This window comes from Hyalella azteca, unplaced genomic scaffold (assembly GCF_000764305.2).
Source record: "Hyalella azteca isolate HAZT.00-mixed unplaced genomic scaffold, Hazt_2.0.2 contig12079, whole genome shotgun sequence".
In the NCBI taxonomy this organism is placed as follows: Eukaryota; Metazoa; Arthropoda; class Malacostraca; order Amphipoda; family Hyalellidae; genus Hyalella; species Hyalella azteca.
In genome coordinates, this window is record NW_025942047.1 from 121,308 (window position 1) to 144,572 (window position 23,265).

Below are 23,265 nucleotides of genomic sequence, written 5' to 3' on the forward strand. Positions count from 1 at the left end.
GGTAACGAGTAACTCAAGTAACGCAGCGCTAACGGTAATTAGGTAACGAGTAACTCAAGTAACGCAGCGCTAATGGTAATCAGGTAACGAGTAACTCTAGTAACGCAGCGCTAATGGTAATCAGATAACCAGTAACTCTAGTAACGCAGCGCTAATGGTAATCAGGTAACGAGTAACTCAAGTAACGCAGCGCTAATGGTAATCAGGTAACGAGTAACTCAAGTAACGCAGCGCTAACGGTAATTAGGTAACAGGTAACTCAAGTAACGCAGCGCTAACGGTAATTAGGTAACCAGTAACTCAAGTAACGCAGCGCTAACGGTAATCAGGTAACGAGTAACTCAAGTAACGCAGCGCTAATGGTAATTAGGTAACAGGTAACTCAAGTAACGCACCCTGGGATGTGTGTAACGACTGTCCTTCAAGGTCATCACGGCAGTTGAAGGCTGCAGTAACAGGAGGTGTGTAGTGTGTACAACACTCTATACACACTCTATGGCCATGTTCTTAATATACTCTAAGTCTCCATATATGCCCATATGCTCTATGTCACTCCATACACACTCTATGTTCATGTTCTTCTTATACTCTAAGTCTCCGCATATATGTCCATATGCTCTGTCACTCTATACACACTATGTTCATGTTCTTCACACACTCATGTTAGCGAGATACCGGTATTCTCTCTACACATACATGTTCACCAATTGTTCATTTTTGTCCTGCGAAAACAATGTTTACTGTGATTGAAGTGAGGATTTAATCTATGTGAATATTCTGTTATGGATGTACTAGGATGTACTGTTATGGATGTACAGAAGCTAGCTTTGATAATTGAGCTATATAGCTGTTACGTACGAATAACACTCACTACGGTTAATGTACAGGTACACAAGAGACTGATCATTAGAAATACAACTCGTGCAATTTTGTTATTATGATTGAAGTTCATAAATATCCATACTTTAAACAATTTAAGAAAGTGCATAAAAAACTAAATAAAAATGAATATGCAGGTAACAATTTACAATAAAAAATCTTGTCAATAAGATATGTAAATGTGGGATCAATTGTTTATAGCTAACACTATTTTACACTAATTTTATAATTATAACGAGAGTGAAATCTTCCACTGTGGTTTTATCAATATTTATCAGTAATATTAATTTTTAATATGAATAGTCCCATATGCATACCTATTTCCACATTCAACGCTCGTTTCAGATTTACTGTAATAACTTCACAATTTGTCCATGGACAATTTCAAGTTATTACGTATTGCCTGATTCACCATCAGCGCTCACTATCACCCCACCGTTTACACAACACCCGTTCGCTATCATGCATCACCGAATACACAACACGCCATCCATTCTATATCTTTATATAATATAAAATTCATGCAAAAATACAGACGTACTAACGAGCACACCGAACAAGGGAGGCAGTGCAAGCAATTGCCATGACCGCGACTCAACAAGCGCGACATTTCAGCACTTAACTTCAATTAACTTGCACTTGATCTTAACTATCATCATACACCATACAATGCACAACGCACGGTAGTCACGACTGATATATTAGCTACACAATAGAAGTAATAACGCTATAGTCCGCAGCGTCGTTATATCCAGTGCAGGAAGAGGAGGTAGTCACACAGCCTGCCGCAGCCAGAGTGGCCTTCGCACTGAAGGATATGCGGGTCCTTACTGGATGTTTGGATGCTTCAGAGGACTTTAATTGATATTGCACCATTATACTACATTTGACAAACATATACTCAACACTTGGAGTGTCCAGTGTGGGTTTAGAGAAGTCAATTCTATACAGGAACATCTGCTTCTTTAATTAATGGACTCGCAACACGCAATAAAAGTCGGCAATTATGTACTGTAGAGTGTACAACCTTGAAGCATCGCTCACCACCTACACCTGCACCACGCACGGACTGCGTGACCCGCAATATATCACCACGCACCAGCAGTGACATAGTTAAACTAACTGTTGTTTGGAACCAGCAACACCAGCACTAGCAACCTAATTAATTGAGCAAGGACAGCTGGTTTAGATGCAATAGAGCTTTACTCCAGAATATAGGCAATGAATATAAGCAAAATATGTATTCTTCTATTTACAGCGATTTAGCAGACTTTATTTGCTTTGTTATTAGATCTTATGCAGCTTCACCAGCTGTTTTCTTTAGGGTCTAGGTGCCGCAAGAATAGCAGACATGCGTGGCTCTAATAAAACACACTGTCACACAAATGGCAAGCACAACACAAGCAGCCGTTTAATGAAGACCGATGAAGCTGCAGCCAGAGCAGCAATAATAGACAAGCAGCTATATAAACACATGAGCAGCGCGGTAGACGTTTAGAGGCCATGTGGGCTGTAACTGGCAGCAGCTGCAGATATTCTCAGCCTAACGCTGCAGCAATGCAGCTGCGGCTGATATAAAAGTGAATTGATGCAGCTATAACTGATACAGGGAGGCAGGGCTACTGCATTGTCGCCACGACGACGTCAGTTTTAATGATATAAAGTATCAGTTACGGTACAATGATGAAGTATTCGTCATGAAACCAGTGATGAGGTGTTAGTTATTATCATAATTAACAAAACGCGTTCCCACACATCCAAGCGTTTATCCCAAGCCAAGTAAGTACGTCTGGATTGCCCAGTTTGACACTCATGACCGAGACAACAAAATTTAACACTTGCACTGTAAATAACAACTTGTTACATCGCCTGGTGAGAAAATTAGATCAGTACTCACTGCAGTGAGTGAAAGTGAGCGCATTTTCTTGTCCGTCCGTCCGTGAAGTCACGGACGGACGGACATGACGATAACAATATCGCCTTTTTTCCATAAATGAGAAAATGCGCTAAAAAGGGCTCTTTTGGGTATAGGTATATATGAGATGTATACATACCTGAATCATACTTAAACGCCTTTATGGATGGAAATTGGTTCTCAATCTCAATCGTGCATCTTTTAAAGATGATATATAGGTACTTAAATTACAGACAAAGAAACTTTTGTGGCTGATACGTGCGGGAGCGACGGCCAAAAAGAAATAAATAAAATACTGAATATTGTTATAAATAAATAAAATACAATGATGGTCACCGATGCATTGATACGCACGCTGCTGGAGGAGCCGTAGCCAGAGGAAGGGGCGCTGGAGGAGACGGTGTTGGTGGTAGAAGTGTGGGGACTTGAGGAAACGGTACCTGAAGACTTGGACCTGGCCTTTTTGATAAGTCCTCTGGTGGCGAGATAGGAGTTTGTGTAGCCTGAAGAGTAGGAGGGGGTGTAGGTCGCGGCGTTGTAGCCAGGAGTGTAGCGTTGTACGGAGAGTTCTCGCTCCCTTCGTTCCCTAGGAAGGGACTTGGATCTTTGTAAGGAAGTGCAACGTCCCAGACGCGCGCTAGAGTTGGAGGTGTTACTCCCAGTGGCGTTTAGGAAGCTCGTGGACGGTGTGTAGTTGGTGGAGTTGTAGTTAGAATTGTACGCGGAGTTGTAAGGAGACTTTGAAGAGTATGAAGTAGCGCCGTAATTCATGATGGGTTGTGCGTAGCTCGGTGAGTAAGTGGAGGTGGGGGCGTAGTTCCCCATGGGGGAATATCCGCTGTAGCCTCGGGAGCTATAGCCCCCCGGCCCCAGTAGGGAGCCAGAGACCTGAGATCCTGCAGTCCCATAGGATCCAGTGCCGTAGCTCCGCCGGAACGACATTATGTTTATAGTATCAGAAACTTTATAGTGGTCTACGTTTTGACACTTAATATCTATATACTGAGATATAAATATTTTTAGATATATAAATAAAAATATAAATGTTAAAATTTCGTGTAGTTTCCGTTGGGGGCAAACTCGATTGATACAATTTCTTTCATGAATTTAACTTGCAAGTCAGGAAATTGAAAATAAAACACGAAAATTTTAAAACCATCCAGTTTCAAATCGGAAAATTTGCTGAAAGGTACATCAGAACCAATCAATGGCCAATAGTCGCAAATATTCGTCAGTAGTTGATTCGTAGATGATCGGCAAACAATTCAAGCATTCATACGTCAAGCAAACTCCGGTCGGTGAACGGATACAAGCTTACGAGTATTTCATGAATTTTGTCTTCCCTGCTATGATCGGATCTACATTATTGATAACAAACAGGCGTTCTCTTGATAACAAACACGAACGAAATACAGGGAAACACGTTCAAAACAATTTGATATAGAAATTACTAAAACAGTTCGTTCCCAGAGTTTCTTCATCAACATTAAAACTAGCAAATAAACACAATTCATAATACAAGCTGCACGGCCGGTTTCATTGGTTCCACGAGTCTGCCTGTCTGAAGAACTAATGTCAAATATTGGACTGACGACTGACGGAGGTGCAATGACGACTGACGGAGGCACACGGGCTACTGACGAAGGTGTGGGGCTACTGACGAAGAGGAGGAACAAAATCAACAATAATATCAACAAGAAGAGGAGCACGAGGGCGTTCTCCTGGCTTGCTGCCATACGCTTAGAAGCTGCGTATACCTGAGCACAGGTGCGCTCTTCTTATCCTCGATGAAAACCGTGGAGGTGATCTTGTATCTTACTAAGCAACTACAGTAATTATAGGAGGTCCCAAGCAGCCTTAACACTCTTAATAATAGCAAGAACAATAATCTGCAGCATCACCAAGCAATCGAAAATAATTAGCATAAATAGCAGCAGCATCAGCAGCACCAGTGCGCAGCAGCAGCACCAGCGCGCAGCAACAGCACCAGCAGCCAACAGCAGGGAGTGTAAACACACCTCTATTAATACGCTGACGTATCAACACACCACCTCCCCACAGCAGTGGCGTAAACACGCCTCTATTAATACGCTGGCGTATCAACACACCACCTCCCTACAGCAGTGGCGTAAACACACCTCTATTAATACGCTGGCGTATTAACACACCACCTCCCTATATAGCGTCTTCTCACCCACAGTGTCTAATAATTTACCTTTTACAGCAGAATACAGCAGCGATTATCCATTTATTGTGGAGGTAAATGCACGATTACGATAATAATTCTTCGGTTAGCAAAAAAAAGCGCAAGGAATAGCGGCGTTCCTCGGCGAAATAAGGCGTTCCTCTAATGAGAATATAATTTATTTCTTAGTCGAGTTAATGAAACTTTCAAACGCAATCTTAGCGTAAGGAACGTCCAGCATAATGTCAACAGTGTACGATGTACCACGTGCAATGTACGGTGTGCCAAGTACGGTGTGTACGGTGTGCCAAGTAAGTTGCACCAACAAGGTGCAGTAAAGTACCAACAAGGTACAGTAAAGTACAGACAAGGTACAGTAAAGTACCAACAAGGCAGGGAATTAGTTGACACGCGGCAATTAATCAGTGACGCGACACCGTCAAGGCCAGGTAAAAAACGCATGTCTTGTCCTTTGGCCTGACGCGGACAACATAAAAACATGCGCACGTGCATGTTGCTGCTGTGCATGATGCAGCTGTGCATGATGCAGCTGTGCATGTTGCTGCTGTGCATGTTGCTGCTGTGCATGATGCAGCTGTGCATGATGCAGCTGTGCATGATGCAGCTGTGCATGATGCAGCTGTGCATGTTGCTGCTGTGCATGATGCTGCTGTGCATGATGCTGCTGTGCATGATGCAGCTGTGCATGATGCTGCTGTGCATGATGCTGCTGTGCATGATGCAGTTGGTTACATTGTAGCTGGTTATGTTGTTGCAGTGCATGTAACAGTAGATGGTAGTGGCAATCACCACATGCATGACCTGGACAACATACCATGTTACATGATAGCAAACTTATCTGCAATCAAGCCTGTGTACAAGTGAGTAAGCCTCGCCTCAATTAATGAGACTTACTCACAGTAGGCCTAATTTATTTACGAGAAAATAATTCTACATGAAGCGAGTTGGGCAAGGGAATCCACAATATTAGGTCAAGTTTACAATAATATTTACTTCATAAAATCATCGCGATCGAAGCTTCACATTGACGATTAAGCATGATCCGCATTAAAATCATGTTCCACCGAAGAACGCGTCACGATCGAGTTTTGTGGACATTCGAGAAACATTCAACCCAACGAGTCTCGAGCGTCATGGATACTAATATTAAGAATACGTTAACGTAAGGCGACGTCTGACGGTCACTAGTGCGGTGATGCATCTGAATTGCACTTACACTCCACTGAGAACAACACTACACTGAGAACAACACTCCACTGAGAACAACACTCCACTGAGAACAACACTCCACTGAGAACAACACTCCACTGAGAACAACACTCCACTGAGAACAACATCCACTGCACCGCCACTGAAAATTATAATCTAACAGCCACTGAATGGAAAACAAAAGCAAGCTATTAGTGGGCTAGTTTTTATCCAAGTAATCATGTTATTGTTTTCGCTTTGGTGTTTGGTGCCGTTTTCTTTTGATGGAACTTTAATAATAATGAAATGAACATAATAATAATGAACTTGAAAATGAGCTTAAGAATAGCGTAAATAAAAGCAAGCTACTCACAGTTTCGCCGTTATCCAGAGACTCCGGGCCATGGTCTTCGTGCTCTTCTTGTTGCTGTTGCTGCTGCTGTTTTTGAGCCCTTTTCTCAGGGTCAATTTCCTACAGCGAAAAGCGAATAGCTAAGCAAGCGTTAAAACAACGGCAACAGAAACAATACAAACTAAAGTTTCATATAGTTTAGGCATTAATTGAATTTATTTTTCCAAATAAAAAAAAGCAGGGGCATAAAAAATGATTTTTTGCAAATACGTTGAAAATAAAATTCGAGTTAAAAAATGCACCTCAACTATGGACAGAAGTATGCTGCTTATATAGGGAGCCACGCATTAAGGAAATGAAGAAAAAAATTGATTGAACGTTATGGAATAAAATAGTGAAGTAGAGGCGGTCACGGCTAACTGAACTGAACAATTGTGCTGTTGTACATGTCAACTGTTCAAGTTTACTGAACAATTGTGCTGTTGTACATGTCAACTGTTCAAGTGTACTGAACAATTGTGCTGTTGTACATGTCAACTGTTCAAGTGTACTGAACAATTGTGCTGTTGTACATGTCAACTGTACTGAACAATGATGCTGTTGTACATGTCAACTGTTGAACTGTACTGAACAATTGTGCTGTTGTTCTCTGTTATTAGCTAAATATGTTGTTATATAACTTTGCTACAAGTTAACTATGTTGTTAACCTGGAAAACTTGCTCCTAAACAAATGAACAATTTATCTGCTGAATTATCAAAAAGAATACACCTAAATTTTGAATTAAAAATATTACATGTATAAAAGAAGTTTATACATGTAATATTTTAATTTAACCCTAATGCAAGTTAGTTAGAAGCACGTTTGAGAATAGGCCACAAAAAGAAGATAAGAAACAAAAGAAGAAAAAGCACGAGAAGAAACATATAGAGAAGATCTTGCATCCAAATAATATGGGAAGTTTATCTTAAGAATAATTGAGAATAAAAGAAGCAATCAAGGAAGCTGGGCAGTGTTTGTTGCGTGAATATTTGGCGCGTCTTGAACAACAAGAGGCTTTTTCTTACTTTGCTTTGGCATTCGACGCTCATGGTACGGTAGAACAATGCATGGATCATTGTAGCTATTGTGTGTGGGCAATTTGTGGTACATGCATGATATCCAGCCTTGTGAGTGCTGGTAGTTAAGGGGCATGAAAGCTCATGGTACGGTAGAACAATGCATGGCAATAGCACCATAGATTTGATTGCGTCTTAGTACCGTGCGAAGTGAAAGACTTACAAAGTCAACACGTGTATATATTTAATATTAGGAGCTAAACAGCATCGTTACATAAAAAGGTGACAATAATTGCGGCACACAGAGAAGGGCCACACGGCGGAGAGAAGGACAACACGGCACAATAATGACCACACGGCACAAGAAGGACCACACGGCACAAAAAGGACCACACAGCACAAGAAGGACCACACGTTGGCACTCACGTCCATATCGACGTGTACGACGCCGGTGCTGCGACGCTTTGGCTTCTTGCGCCGCTGGATGGCGGCCTGCGAGCCCTCGCGGCTCTGTCCTGTCCCTCCGCCGCTGCGTAGCTCTGCACCCTCATCCTCTGGTGGCGGGAGCGGGGGGGGTAGTTTGTCGTGATAAGATCGTTTCATTAGATGATTGTTAATATATATATATATAGAGATTATATATGATAAGTATAATGAAATAATGCTGGTAAATGGTGAGAGTAAAGGGGTGTGTCTTGATATGATCGTTTTATTGAATAATTGTTTTAATATATAGAGTAAAGATGATAAATATAATGAAATAATACAGTTTCGTGGTGGATGAGAGGAGGTATGTCGTGATATGATCGTTTCCTTGAATAATTGTTTAATATATAGAGTATACCCGGTAGATGATAAATATAATATGATGAAATAATGCTGGTGAGGTGGTGGTGAGGCTTTGGGTCCTTTGGATGGTGAGTGTTGTGAGGTGATGAGGGGGAGTGCGTTGTGATGAGGGCATCATGATACTGTGAGGGCATCATGATACTGTGAGGGCATCATGATACTGTGAGGGCATCATGATACTGTGAGGGCATCGTGATACTGTGAGGGGCATCATGATACTGTGAGGTGCTCTAAATTGAATAAATTCAAAAATACATATGCCGAGCGAACTAATCACCAATCTCCTTATGCACGAGAAGAAACACTGATCAAAGAAGCGACAATTGTTTTGCTGCATAAACATTATTATTATTTATTATTATTCTAGGAAGCAGTTATCCTAGCGTCTGGTTCAAACGAATTTCGAGGGCACGTTACACATAAGATTGATAGTAAATGAAAAATAAATCAACACGAGAAAGCATGAGAACCGATCACCTATACAATTATACATTTATTGCTCTATAATATTTCTGAATACTGAGAAAATATTGCACTTTTGATATGCCACTAGCATCGTCTCGCAACTGGGGTCTACAACACCAGTCTCGCTACTGGGGTCTACAACACCAGTCTCGCTACTGGGGTCTACAACACCAGTCTCACTACTGGGGTCTACAAAAACACCAGTCTCGCTACTGGGGTCTACAACACCAGTCTCGCTACTGGGGTCTAAAACACCAGTCTCGCTACTGGGGTCTACAACACCAGTCTCGCAACTGGGGTCTACAACACCAGTCTCGCAACTGGGGTCTACAACACCAGTCTCGCAACTGGGGTCTACAATACCAGTCTCGCAACTGGGGTCTACAACACCAGTCTCGCTACAGGGGTCTACAACACCAGTCTCGCTACTGGGGTCTAATATCAGTCCCGGCACTGAGGTCTAACCGTTCTTGTTGTTGTTGTTGTTGTGGAGGTCGTTGGGTGCGAGCTCCTTGCCTCGTACGTCCTCCAGGCAGAACTGTGGGCAGAGCAAACAAGATGATAACAATTTTAAAATTCAAAACGTCTCGAAAATAAATAACAACAACAACGATAACAACTCAACTGAACAATACAGGTGACAACAACGACAACAGCAATACAAATGATAACCATATAAAAGAATACTGACTACAACAATTGTGATGACACTAATAATAATAAACCACAATAACAAGCGTGCTTTTATTGTTACAAAAATGTGAATAATTACGTCTATAATATTCGTGACGAGTGTGGTGTGAGTAATTAAAGGCAATTAGACGAGTGGCAGTTCAAAACTTCTAATTTATATAAATTAAATTGACATTTAAACGAACGAAGGGACATATATAAGACGATAGTAATTATACATCAAGTTGAACTATACTTTTTTTGTAATCAATATCGTTTGATAAAATTTTTCATAAAATAATTGTTCAATACATAAATTAGCGAAGATGAATATACTGATACAATGCATGGAAAATTTCTTTCAAATCCCACATCGAGACGTTGTATAAAGCAAATTACTTCAATAAATTCTATTAGGAGAAACTCACACGCAGAAGTTAATAACAATGACAGATGCGGTTGAGGCCATTCCATAATAATATTGCTTGGAAAACACTCAAGCTATAATACCTATAAGATGAGAAAATGCGTATAATGTTCCAATAGTATTTAAAGATAATGATCATAGAGCAGGGTGAATTCAGTATCGTAGAACGCTACAGGTAACCCTCTACCGCCAGACAAGAGTAACCTCATATTGTCAAGCGCCTACTTCTCAAAAAGAATAGGTTCTAGTGAGCGCAAAATGACTTGCACTGATGGTTGCCGCCACGTACGACAACTTTAAAATGTTCTCTGTTGCGTACAAACGTCCTCAGGTTGCGACACTCAATAGTTTACGTATAATTTAAGCAGAAAGTTATGTTCCCGGAGAGTGACATACGGCGGTAGAGGGTTAAAATGTTCTCTGTTGCGTACAAACGTCCTCAGGTTGCGACACTCAATAGTTTACGTATAATTTAAGTTGAAAGTTATGTTCCGGAGAGTGACATACAGCGGTAGAGGGTTAAAATGTTCTCTGCTGCGTACAAACGTCCTCAGGTCGCTACACTCAATAGTTTACGTATAATTTAAGCAGAAAGTAATGTTCCCGGAGAGAGACATGCGGCGGTAGAGGGTTAAGAGCTCATTGCAGCTAGCATGAGCTGCAATGCTGAGCACCTTATGTAACTCTCCATTGATGATATACAAAATATCCTTTCATGTACTTAGGCAAAAAAATTTCCAACAACATGGCTTCTAAAATAATGAGACGCATTGTTTGCCGTATAGCCACGTTCGAAGCAATATACGTCTCATTCATTATTTTAGAAGGCAATATGTTGGAAAATTTTCTGCCTATAAGTGCATGAAAGGATCTTTTGTACATATTTTGTGTGTGGCTTTTATCCAGTATTCAATGAGCAACTTTGGTAGGGTTGGTTCTAATAAGCGGCTTGGCGGATCTTATAAGCGTAGTCCTTCACAACCGAAAGTGAGGTTGTGTTATAATTCAGTTAAAAAATTCAGGCAATGCATAAATAACAACTTGACTCATATAGAGCTATTTAATACCGTCACACAAATAAGCTCAATACTACACCATTGAGCTACAATGGCCAGACTTACCCTGTTCTTGTCGTTGTCGTCCACCTTGAGACGCCACGATGGACGGCGGTCGTCTTCCTCGGCCTTCCTCGCGCCGCTCGGTGATGACGGCGACTCAGTGGCGGCCGCCTATAACGCGGCCATCATCGTCATCAGTTGTACTATATGTTCATTTTCCATAGTTTTTCATACTATTAGTAGCAAAATGATTATTTGTTAAGATACTAACACGGTCAACCTAATCCACCATCATCACTTTCGCTGTTCTAGAGCTTCCAATGTTCGACGCTACCTTGGCCCGCGATGTTATCATTATCACGGCCGCCTATACCGGAGCTAACATCATGATAACAATTGTTCTTAATAACCTTTATAATGAGAACGGATTCTCCACAATACACGGCATTACGATAGCCGTCTTGTCATAAGCGGTACAATCAACTCCATGTGAACACACGAGAATCGCATCTAAAAGCACTCGAACTTGCAGCCAAATTTATATTTATAAAACTATTCAATATACAATTAATAGGTAATAGCGTAATAAAGGCACAATATACAGACTCAGCACCCATTTTACATCCACGTGCCCGTGTTGTACCCACGTCTGGGTTCGAGCTAAAGTTAAACTCTCCTAGCAGCAGAAATAATTCACAGTTGAAGAAGGAACAGTTATACAGCACACGTCAAAGCAATAGCAAGCATTAGCGTCTCATGGAACAGCAATCAAGCGGCTAAGATAAGCTTGTGAACAAGAGATAACATGTCTAGTCTACAGCACACTGCTTATTCCATGACAATATTAATAAATAATAATAATTCCATCACAATATTATTAAATAATAATAATTCCATGACAATATTATTAATTAAGAAACTTGTATTACTAAGGCTGAACAGCACGTCGTCTGCGTCTGGCAATTACGACAAGCATCACAAGAAAACAAGCTAAAGAGAAACTAGAAGAAGAAGAACAAGATGCGAGGATGCGGAGACAAGAGTGTAGTACTCCTCGTGACGTGGGGATGAGACGACACGACGACCAGAACCTACCTAACCCCAGCCCTAACCCCGCAACAGGGGGGCCCAGCACAGACCCCCACGAGCAGCCCTGGGAGGGAAATCGCGCTCAGAAGCGCACACCAAACTTGTGTATTTGTGTGGCTAAATTGTTTTGCTGTGGCGAGTTGTGTGTGGCTAAATTGTTTTGCTGTGGCGAGTTGTGTGTGGCTAAATTGTTTTGCTGTGGCGAGTTGTGTGTGGCTAAATTGTTTTGCTGTGGCGAGTTGTGTGTGGCTAAATTGTTTTGCTGTGGCGAGTTGTGTGTGGCTAAATTGTTTTGCTGTGGCGAGTTGTGTGTGGCTAAATTGTTTTGCTGTGGCGAGTTGTGTGTGGCTAAATTGTTTTGCTGTGGCGAGTTGTGTGTGGCTAAATTGTTTTGCTGTGGCGAGTTGTGTGTGGCTAAATTGTTTTGCTGTGGCGAGTTGTGTGTGGCTAAATTGTTTTGCTGTGGCGAGTTGTGTGTGGCTAAATTGTTTTGCTGTGGCGAGTTGTGTGTGGCTAAATTGTTTTGCTGTGGCGAGTTGTGTGTGGCTAAATTGTTTTGCTGTGGCGAGTTGTGTGTGGCTAAATTGTTTTGCTGTGGCGAGTTGTGTGTGGCTAAATTGTTTTGCTGTGGCGAGTTGTGTGTGGCTAAATTGTTTTGCTGTGGCGAGTTGTGTGTGGCTAAATTGTTTTGCTGTGGCGAGTTGTGTGTGGCTAAATTGTTTTGCTGTGGCGAGTTGTGTGTGGCTAAATTGTTTTGCTGTGGCGAGTTGTGTGTGGCTAAATTGTTTTGCTGTGGCGAGTTGTGTGTGGCTAAATTGTTTTGCTGTGGCGAGTTGTGTGTGGCTAAATTGTTTTGCTGTGGCGAGTTGTGTGTGGCTAAATTGTTTTGCTGTGGCGAGTTGTGTGTGGCTAAATTGTTTTGCTGTGGCGAGTTGTGTGTGGCTAAATTGTTTTGCTGTGGCGAGTTGTGTGTGGCTAAATTGTTTTGCTGTGGCGAGTTGTGTGTGGCTAAATTGTTTTGCTGTGGCGAGTTGTGTGTGGCTAAATTGTTTTGCTGTGGCGAGTTGTGTGTGGCTAAATTGTTTTGCTGTGGCGAGTTGTGTGTGGCTAAATTGTTTTGCTGTGGCGAGTTGTGTGTGGCTAAATTGTTTTGCTGTGGCGAGTTGTGTGTGGCTAAATTGTTTTGCTGTGGCGAGTTGTGTGTGGCTAAATTGTTTTGCTGTGGCGAGTTGTGTGTGGCTAAATTGTTTTGCTGTGGCGAGTTGTGTGTGGCTAAATTGTTTTGCTGTGGCGAGTTNCTGATATGTTCTATGTTCAATTGTTGCACAGAACAATGAACTCGCTGATATGTTCTATGGTAAATTTTTTCAGTAGATTGATTTCGCATCTAGTCATGTCTGGTTTGAACAATAACAGATCTGGAGTTTACTAAAGCGTTCGAAGAACGTCTTAGCAGAGAACGTTAATCATTCAGTAATACAATTAAAATTTCTTGGCCTTTCTTTCATTTAATTTCTGACTCAAAACTTGTACGGTGCGAACAGTAACACGCGGGAGAACGATAATCATATAGTAATTAGAATAAAATTTCTTGCTCCTTCTTCGATTCAATTTTTGACCCGAAACTTTTACGGTGTAATCGGTAATGCGGTAAGCTAGACACGCCGAAACTGCAAGTTCCTGGGCCTATACTTTCAAAAAAAAGTTAAGAGATCGTAAGTTCATCAGCCAATCATTGACAGCCTTTCATGCAAAATCCACCAATCATAGATAAGAAAATAGAGCGTAAGTACTTAAATTCACTTAATTAGCGAGTTTTGAAAGTATGGCCCCTGGAGTGCAATTGTATTTATTCGTTTTTCAGACTGCGTCAGAATGTTAGTATTGCTTGCAGTGATTTATTTTACGCATACCTAACAGTCACTTAATAACGAATCTTACACGTGATAGTTATAAATCTACACACTTTAATTACACAATTATTTAGGAAGCAATAAGTTCGATGGTTTGTCTAAAGCAGTTTACAGAAACACAACTGCGTTGTGTCATTTATTTTCTAATATTATAAGAAAACATTGTTCTGCAAGAACAATTAATAAGTTCACTTGACTTGCTAATTATACAATTTTAATGGGCAACCCTAAATTTATACAAACAATTTAATTCAAAGCAAGTAGGTTATCGAACAAAGTAAAAAGAAGCACCGTAAAATGGGGTAACTTAGACCGGCGGGGTAACTTAGACACTTTTTGTTTTTTTAACAATAACCCCCACAACTCAAAAACTATTTGACATAGAAAAATTTTGTCAATGGGCATTAAAGGCCTAATACTGAGGCTATATGACACTTTCCTCAAGTTTGTCATTTGCATATGTAACTAGAAGAGTTCTACTACAAATGCACCAAAACCTGGAGTTATTTGGAGTTATTTTACCAAAAAATATAATTGATTTTATCACCCGGTCTAAGTTACCCCAGGAGCTGGGGTAACTTCGACCATCACTTTTTTTGAGATTACATAAAGACTATGAGAGGCAGGAGCCAGCAATTTATGGTGAGTAAAGCTAGAGTATAGACCTGTATTTTGCATGTTTCAATTCAAGTTTAATTTAGCTAGTAAAAAAATGGCATCATTTATAAAAAAGAAAGTGGTCTAAGTTACCCCATTTTACGGCAGTAAAGATAGCATATTCTCGTGAAGCAAATGTGAAGTTTGTTATAACTAGTAACGCTCAAACAAATAACGCAACACGCATAACCGCCAATAACAACAACATCAGTTGTTATCATTAGCAACAACAACGCACTTGAAGAAATTCTTGATGACGCTGCTTGGGCTCATCTTAGCTAGTGCCGCGGTCATTTGACTAGCACTGCTAGTGCTGGTGGTTGTGGTAGTGCTAGTGGTAGTTGGTGGTGCAGCGGTGCTTGCTGGTGGTGTAGGTGGTGACAAGTGTTGTTTTGGTGGTGGTGTGGGTGGCGTGTCGATGTTTTTGACAGTTGTATTGACAGCTGTGATTGTTGGTGCTTGATTCGTTGGTTTAGCACCAGCATTCGGAGCACTGGTGATGATAGTGACGTTGCTGCACAAGCAACACATACATCACAATATATTATATGGCTAGCACCAACATTTGGAGCACTAGTGATGATAGTGACGTTGCCGCACAAGCAACACATACACCACAATTCACTATTAATAAAGTACGTAGGTGAAGAATGCCCTTATAAATTATGTTAGGATGATAAATAACGTAGGGAATTTAGATTAGAAACAATAGAATACCAAAGAAATCAATATAGAACCAGGATGTAGATGAAGATGCGGTGACATTAACGGCAATACCGTAAATTCATGAAAGTGTAACCATTATTGTAAGGTAATGGCTCATTATTAGCATCATGAATGGATAAGATAATCCCGAAGCATAATTTGATCATGACGTATAAATATAAACATGAAGCAAGAGTAGAATTTTGCGATGGAAGTACGAGTAAAATATGAGGTATAAGTAGGATCATGAAGTAAGAAGAGATCATAGTGGTGAAATAAGAAAGAATCAAAATAACGTAAATATTAATCGAGCAGATATAACTTCAAATAGTAAAAATAGCATTATAATTATACTTCTCCATAGAAATAAAAGTAGTTCCCATAATCATGAAGAATCATGAAGTAGAAGTAGGTGACGAGGCAGAAGCTACTTCAGGTAGCAATAATGTAAACTACAAGTATCAATAAGCACAATTTGATATGCCATGAATGAATACTATCAGCAGCCTTAAATACTACGACCAATTGTAAAGTCCCATTTTAAGTACCATCGTAACCATCCACAAGAACCCATTGAAGTACCAACACGAATACCCTAAATAAAACAAGTCTTAGTACCATCGTAAACATCCACAAGAACCCATTGAAGTACCAACAGGAATACCCAATAATCATTGAATGAAATACCCCTAAAGGGATAGTTAATAAGTGGTTAGATAAAACAGGACGTTACACATGTTCTAGATAGGTCGGGGAAAAGCTCGCACCTTGTTCACTTATCCCTCATGCCTTGCACTAACAACTCACACCAACCTCGTCGTGGTAAGCTCAACGGCTGCTGTCGATAATACACTAGCATGCATAAACCTTTACCTACATCATGACGCTGCAACTCTTGGGCTCATATTGTTAGCGCATTTTCTCATTTATGGAAAAAATGCACTATTGTGCTCGTCATGTCCGTCCGTGACTTCACGTTTTCGTCGACGAGAAAATGAGCTCTCTGTCACTCACTGCAGTGAGTACTGAGTTATATTGTTCATAGTTACACACGTGGAAATAGAAGTACATACAAACACATACGTGATCTACTCACAACAAGACGTACATGTTACAATTGGATGCGCCAGTATATGAAGTCTAACACGCAAGGCATAGACAACTGAGAGATGGAAGATGCTTCAAAGACTGTAGACAGTAAATGCAACAATGATATGTAGAGGACAAACAAAACAAGGCTATCATAACAACTGAATAACATAAGTTATACCACTAGACATATAACGCTAATGCATACATATAACGCATATGACATATAACGCAACATGCATCAATATAACCTGAGACGTCAACATGAAAAAATTTATGTCAATGTAAATAAAGACGTCGAGATAGACGTAACCTACAACGCCAACGTTCCGTAAGTACGAATGAACGTTAGCACAGCGTCTGACTTTAATCTGGAGCACAATGTCAAGATAACAAAAATGTCAAAATAACGAAAAACGTCAAAATAATGAGCGTCAATGTAACGAGCTACCGAGTAACGTCTACAAAATGTACAATTTAAACCTAACGTACGAAGTGGCCATAAGAACATACAATGTCAACATAAAGTACGAATTTGATGCAAAAACGTACAATGTCAACATAACATACGAATTAGACGTAAGAACGTACAATGTCAACATAACGTACCAATTCGACATAAGAATGTACAATGTCAACATAACGTACTAATCCGACATAAGAACGTATAATGGCAACATAACGTATGAATTTTACGTAAGAAAGTATAATGTCAACATAACGTACAAATTTGACGTAAGAACGTATAATGTCAGCATAACGTACAAATTCGACGTAAGAATGAATAATGTGAACCTAACGTACGAATTTGACGTAAGAACGTATAATATCAACATAACGTACGAATTTGATGTAAGAACGTATAATATCAACATAACGTACGAATTTGACGTAAGAACGTATAATATCAACATAACGTACGAATTTGATGTAAGAACGTATAATGTCAACATAACGTACGAATTCGATGTAAGAATGTACAATGTGAACCTAACGTACAAATTCGACGTAAGAACGTACAATGTCAACATAATGTACTAATTCAACGTAAGAACGTATAATGTCAGGCTATCGTACGAATTCGACATAAGAATGTACAATGCCAACATAACGTACGAATTCGACGTACAAACATATAATGTCAGGCTAACATACGAATTGATGTAAGAACGTACAATGCCAACATAACGTACAAAGGTGACGAAAGAAATACGACGTACCTGCAAAGAACTCTGTTGGGCGAGACGTTGCTAGAGTTGCTGGTCTTAGTGGCCGTGCTATTGACTGTGGCAGTTGTGGCACTAGAAGTAGTGACTGCACTAGCAGTAGTACAGGAACTAGTGGTGGCGACACTAGCAGGTAAGGTACTAGATGTAGAGGTAGTGCAGTAAGTCGTAGGTAAACTCTCAGAGGTAGAAGTGGTAGTAGATGATGTAGAATTAGAATTAATAAGAGAAAACGAGGTGGTGGTAGGAGTAGGGGTAGGTATAACTGGGGATGTAGGGGAGTTGGTGGTGGCACTCGGGGATGTGGTTGTGGTGGATGACTGATTGGTGTCTGGTTGGACACCAACCACCACACAATCTCGGGTGTTCCTGTAACCAAGCGATGGTAAGTAGGTAACACACGTAATATTTAGATTAGTTAACATGTACGATTAGAAGAGGTTATAAGTCATCAGTTGAGGTAACATCGAAGTAGGTTAAATGTTCTCGTCAAATTACGAGAAGTTACACGAGTACATAAAAGGAATTATTTCTAGGTACGATCGACAATAATATCAATAACACGATCAAGTGTACTATGTCACACAAAGATGTAACATGATTGGAGATATCATGTAACTAGTAACACTTATCAATAACACACATTCATTGCTTTATTTTGTGACGAGTCACGTGACAAAAACCATGCGTTTCGCACCCCCATTCCGATCAAGGCTAATAATGGTAATAATCAGGACAACAACGAACAAAAGAGTGTTAGTTAATGAGTTAACTACCTGCACCATTCCACAGGATGAGTTAGGCGCTCACAACACAAGAAAGCGGGACAAATGGCAGGATATACTCATGCTCATGCGAGGTTATGTTTGGCTTACTTCATGTTCACCTGCTATAACTTGGACATGTAAATATATTTGTTATGTAGACCTACTCACTGGAAGCCACTGCAAGCACCCTGGTCTTGCAAGGGACCACTGCAAACACCCTGGTCTTGCAGGGGACCACTGCAAGCACCCTGGTCTTGCAGGGGACCACTGCAAGCACCCTGGTCTGGCAGGGGACCATTGCAAGCACCCTGGTCTTGCAGGGGACCACTACAAGCACCCTGGTCTTGCAGGGGACCACTACAAGCACCCTGGTCTTGCAAGCACCAAACTCCCTGGTAGCGCAGTGGTCTGTAGGTATTTATGCATCCCTCACCTCGCTATGCGTTCCTTGAGCGATAGAGAGCGCGTAGGCCTGTTAATGACGCTGAAGCTGCTCTGCGCGGTGGTGGCGCTTGTGGTGTCAAGTGTTGTGGGGTTACAGGTAGAAGAGGCTACGAAGAGTACGGAGGTGGTAGCAGGAGTTATGGTACTGGGAGAGACGGTAGGTGTGGTATGGTCAGCACCAAGGTAAGTAGAGGAAGAAGAAAGAGTGTTAGTAGAGGATGAGCAATGAGAAGGAAATGAAGAGACCACCGAAAGAGGCTTTGAATGAAGAGTCTGCGCTTCGCCCGAAGTTCTTCTCAAAGCGATATCAATTTGACTGTCATCGAATGTGGATGATTTGTACAGAGAGGCAGGTCTGTCTCTATAGGGATAATGTGCCCTCTCACCCTCACCAATTCCCCTCTTACGAAGAGTGACCGTCTCGTCGAGACCCACCGATGATGCACCACGCAAATCCGTACATGATAAGGTTTTGTGACCGGCATGATAGTTGGTCTCGGCTAAGTCAGCACTGGATGAAGTACTAGGAATAGTTCTAACAGTTGTTGGAGTCATTTCATTCATGGTTGAAGCTGATTTGTATGAACGCTGTAGCCTTGCTTGTCGCGTCCTAGTAGGTAGTGTTGAGTAGTTGGACGAATGCTCAAACTGCGATGTCTTTAAATCAGGTAGGAGACTATGGGAATGGGCATTACGAGGAAGAGTACCATACATAGTTTTCTGGGACGATACTGACTGTGGATTCGAATTCCAAGAATTGTAGTAACCAGGATTGCCATGGATAGAACGAATCCGCTTCAGGCCGACGCTGGTATCGGCGGTAGAGGCAGGGACAGTGGTTTGTGCCACGGAAGAGGGGTTGTCTTGAGAAGAAAATCGACTTCTTGTTGATTGTACGCGAGGCTTGCGAGGCTCGAAATGACTTGGTTCATCCATTAGATCATCAGCCCTCAAGTGAGAGAGATTACTTATACTTGACCACGCTCGCGGCTTGGTCGGTTCATTGTCGGCGTCCAATAAGGAACCGTTCTTACGTGGGGAGGTGACAGACACGGCGGGCCCTGAGGTATTGAAGACATCGCTTCTACTGCAGCTGCTGCTGCGCGAAGAGTTCATTTTAATGTTGTCCGGAACAGAGGAAAGGGATTTTCTAAGTCCCAATTTCAGTTTGATAACATCGTGCGCATTGTCAGAGCCCATATTTGTGTCAGACCTAGAATTTGTGTCAGAGATCTTAAACTTGGATTCGAGGTGTGAAGGTTCAAGGTTTCTCGGCGAACTCGTATGCGCAGAAGAATTTATATCGGAAACTGCTTCATTATCACATTGTGGCTTTGATGACGGTCGTGTTTCTCTTTTCAGGAACTTGCTTTCAGTGTCTTGGTCGGTACCTTCAGCACTTCGTTTGGATTCGACGCGAATGTTGGTGATGGAATCCTGATGTTGGTCACCGTCAACGTGAAGGACCATCGGTGAATGTAAGACAGCAGCTGAGGCCTTCTCTTCATCGGTGACTCTATTTTGGTTAGCATCAACGAAGTAGTTCGACATGGCTACATTGGATGTATGGGAATGGGAACTCTTTATGCCTGTTGGGTTTGAACTCGTTTTTTGTTCATGTTCAAGTAAAGGATATGAATCGAAGTCGAGGGTCTCCAAGTCTTCAGTGTTACGAAGAACAGAGGTACTAACACTACCGTGCGCCAAACTGTACGTGTGATTGGCACCATCACTCGTTTTAGCACTAGAATTTACAGTCTGCACGGAATTACCTACATTTTTACCCATAGATGAAGGTGATGAAACAGAAGCGGGAAGATCTGCCACAGCGAGCCCAGCTGTGGCTAAGGTATCCAGATCCCCAACAAGCGGGGTGACCGAAGAAAGAGAATCAGGAATATGAGGCAGCGTACGTCTGGTTAGACTAGCTGAGGAAGCTGCAAAATGTTCATTCTCATGTTTTTCAAGCTGAGTTTGATGACTGGCTGTTGGTGTGTTGATGGACGATTTGAGAGGAGACTTCAAGACGGGTGTAGAACGAGACGACTCGTTCGAGATCTCTAGATTAGAATCATATCTCGAGACAGATTGGGAAAAATTCGCCTCTGAACCATGAGAAGAAAAACCAACACTTGAACCAACATTTTTTTCATTGATATTTGAAAGAGGCTTGTTGTCATCAGTGACATTTATCAGTGACTGCGACATGGACAACTCAAGCTCATCTTCCTCCATATCACCATCAATAAACTGACAAACTAATGCGCTGTCGTAAGCATCTGACAGCTCAGGCTTGGCTTGATGAGCGATGGGTAGGATGTGGTCTGGATTAAGCGACGGACTGGAGGCTGTCGAAGAATCTCTGCTCAACGATGGCCTAGAATGAGAGGGCAACGATGGCCCGGAATGAGAGGGCAACGATGGCCCGGAATGAGAGGGCAACGATGGCCCGGAATGAGAGGGCAACGATGGCCCGGAATGAGAGGGCAACTCTTGGCTAGAGAGGTCAGGTTTGTGCGCCCTAAGTTCAGGCGCTGCCACAATAGAGTTGTAGTGAACACATTCATTGTTGTGGTTTGGAGGAGTACAACTGGAAATTCCATAGTCGAGAAGTAAGTTTGAAAGTTCGATGGGAGGGGAATCGAAATTCACCGATAAAATACGAAGGTTTTGTTCATTTCCGGAATTAATTCCAGATTGACTGTTAACAGGAATTATTTGTATGTAAATAATCTCGATTATGTCAGAGCATTAAGATGCGTGGTCAGGGCAACAGATCTCGAAAAACATAACGATCGATGACAGGAAAATGAAGGAACGAAAATAACGATGACGGCGAGTGATGAGGGACCGATAAAAAAGGGCAAACATTAGACAATATCCAAGCGCAGAAAGGGATGCAAGCAAAATAAAAACGATTACGAGAGAAACGAAGCAACCGCACGAGTCTTGGAGAAATCCAGCAGGAATATGATAAGAGAGAAGCAATGAATAAAGGGCGATAGAAATATGAGATGAATTTAGAATGAATATACGAAATGGGTAAGAGAAACTGAGCAAGCAATGGCAATTGTTGTGAAAACATTAAAAAAAGACGGACACTAAGGATAGCATGAATGATAATCCAAATAATGAATGTAACAGAACAATGAGAGTTAATTCAAAGAAATGAACTAAGTAGAGCAGCCGTGGAGGAACACAACAGGAAAAGATGGACATGATTAAGAACTCGGATTGAATTAAAAAATATGAATTGCCTTCCTTTGAGAGAATAATAGATGAAGATATTTAGAGCAGGAACTTGAAGGAATGTTAGGAGGTTTGTGTCAAAAGTTATCGAGCAAAATTCAAAAGAGTCGTTATATGAAAGTAGATAAAGAGATTTGAAAAAAAAAATTTATAATGGACAGAACGCAAAGTGGAAAAGAGTTGTACAGGCATAACGAGGAGTGAATAAGTGAGAATAATACAGAAATAAATTAAATAAATGTTAAAAAAGGAATAAATAGAATGCAGAGAAAAGAATGTATAAGAGGAATATATGTGAGGCAGACGGTATGTGGATAGTGAATAAGTAAGAAAAATATAGAAATGAAGTTAAGAAATGTTATAAAATAAATAAATAGAATTAACAAAGGAATATATGCGAGGCAGACGGTAGTATGTGGATAGTGAATAATTAAGAAAAATATAGAAATAAAGTAAAGAAATGTTATAAAATAAATAAATAGAATTAAGAAAGGAATTTTTAAGAGGAATATATGGACGGTATGTAGCCGACCGCACCGATGTAGGAGGAAGGAGAGAGCATGCAGTTAGTGGCAGTAGCAGCTACGTTACTAACTACACGTTAATTAACGGCTAGTTACTTCACAAACATAACATTATTAGTGAACAGGGATACGCATGCTAGGGATAACCAGCAAGCACACGCGAATTAGGTTAGTTCCTTCAGCTAATAACCAACAATTGACCTGAAGTTACTGACGCTGAGTTGTCCCTTGATTATTCAATGACATAATCAGTGTTACACGCGCCACCTAACATGCTTTGCTTAACTCATAACTTTTGTTCCCGTCCTGTTCCCACGGCCCCGTCTTGTTCCCACGGTCCAGTCCCGTTGCCACGGCCCGTTCTGTTCCCACGGTCCCGTCCTGTTCCCACGGTCCCGTCCTCTTCCCACGGTCCCGTCCTGTTCCCACGGACCCGTCCTGTTCCAACGGACCCGTCCTGTTCCCACGGTCCCGTCCTGTTCCCACGGTCCCTTACTGTTCCCACGGTCCCGTACTGTTCCCACGGTCTCGTCC

At 41.3% G+C, this 23,265-nt stretch overlaps 2 protein-coding genes across 2 annotated transcripts in view; both read right to left on the reverse strand.

Annotated features, from left to right (window-relative positions):
* LOC108664355 (protein phosphatase 1 regulatory subunit 12B) overlaps nt 1-11,453 on the reverse strand; it is a 20,357-nt gene extending 8,904 nt beyond the window's left edge. Inside the window, exons 1-5 of the mRNA XM_047883137.1 lie at nt 11,442-11,453; nt 11,132-11,239; nt 9,377-9,449; nt 8,024-8,151; nt 6,562-6,660 (exon numbers count right to left, since the gene is read on the reverse strand). Of these exons, the coding sequence (XP_047739093.1) occupies nt 6,562-6,660; nt 8,024-8,151; nt 9,377-9,449; nt 11,132-11,239; nt 11,442-11,453 (420 nt within the window). The remainder of the gene's footprint in view (nt 1-6,561; nt 6,661-8,023; nt 8,152-9,376; nt 9,450-11,131; nt 11,240-11,441) is intronic.
* Nucleotides 11,454-14,934: 3,481 nt separating this feature from the next.
* Nucleotides 14,935-23,265, reverse strand: part of LOC108664356 (protein phosphatase 1 regulatory subunit 12A) — a 39,260-nt gene continuing 30,929 nt past the window's right edge. Inside the window, exons 9-11 of the mRNA XM_047883138.1 lie at nt 18,948-21,320; nt 17,742-18,116; nt 14,935-15,241 (exon numbers count right to left, since the gene is read on the reverse strand). Coding sequence (XP_047739094.1) covers nt 14,935-15,241; nt 17,742-18,116; nt 18,948-21,320 — 3,055 coding nt within the window. The remainder of the gene's footprint in view (nt 15,242-17,741; nt 18,117-18,947; nt 21,321-23,265) is intronic.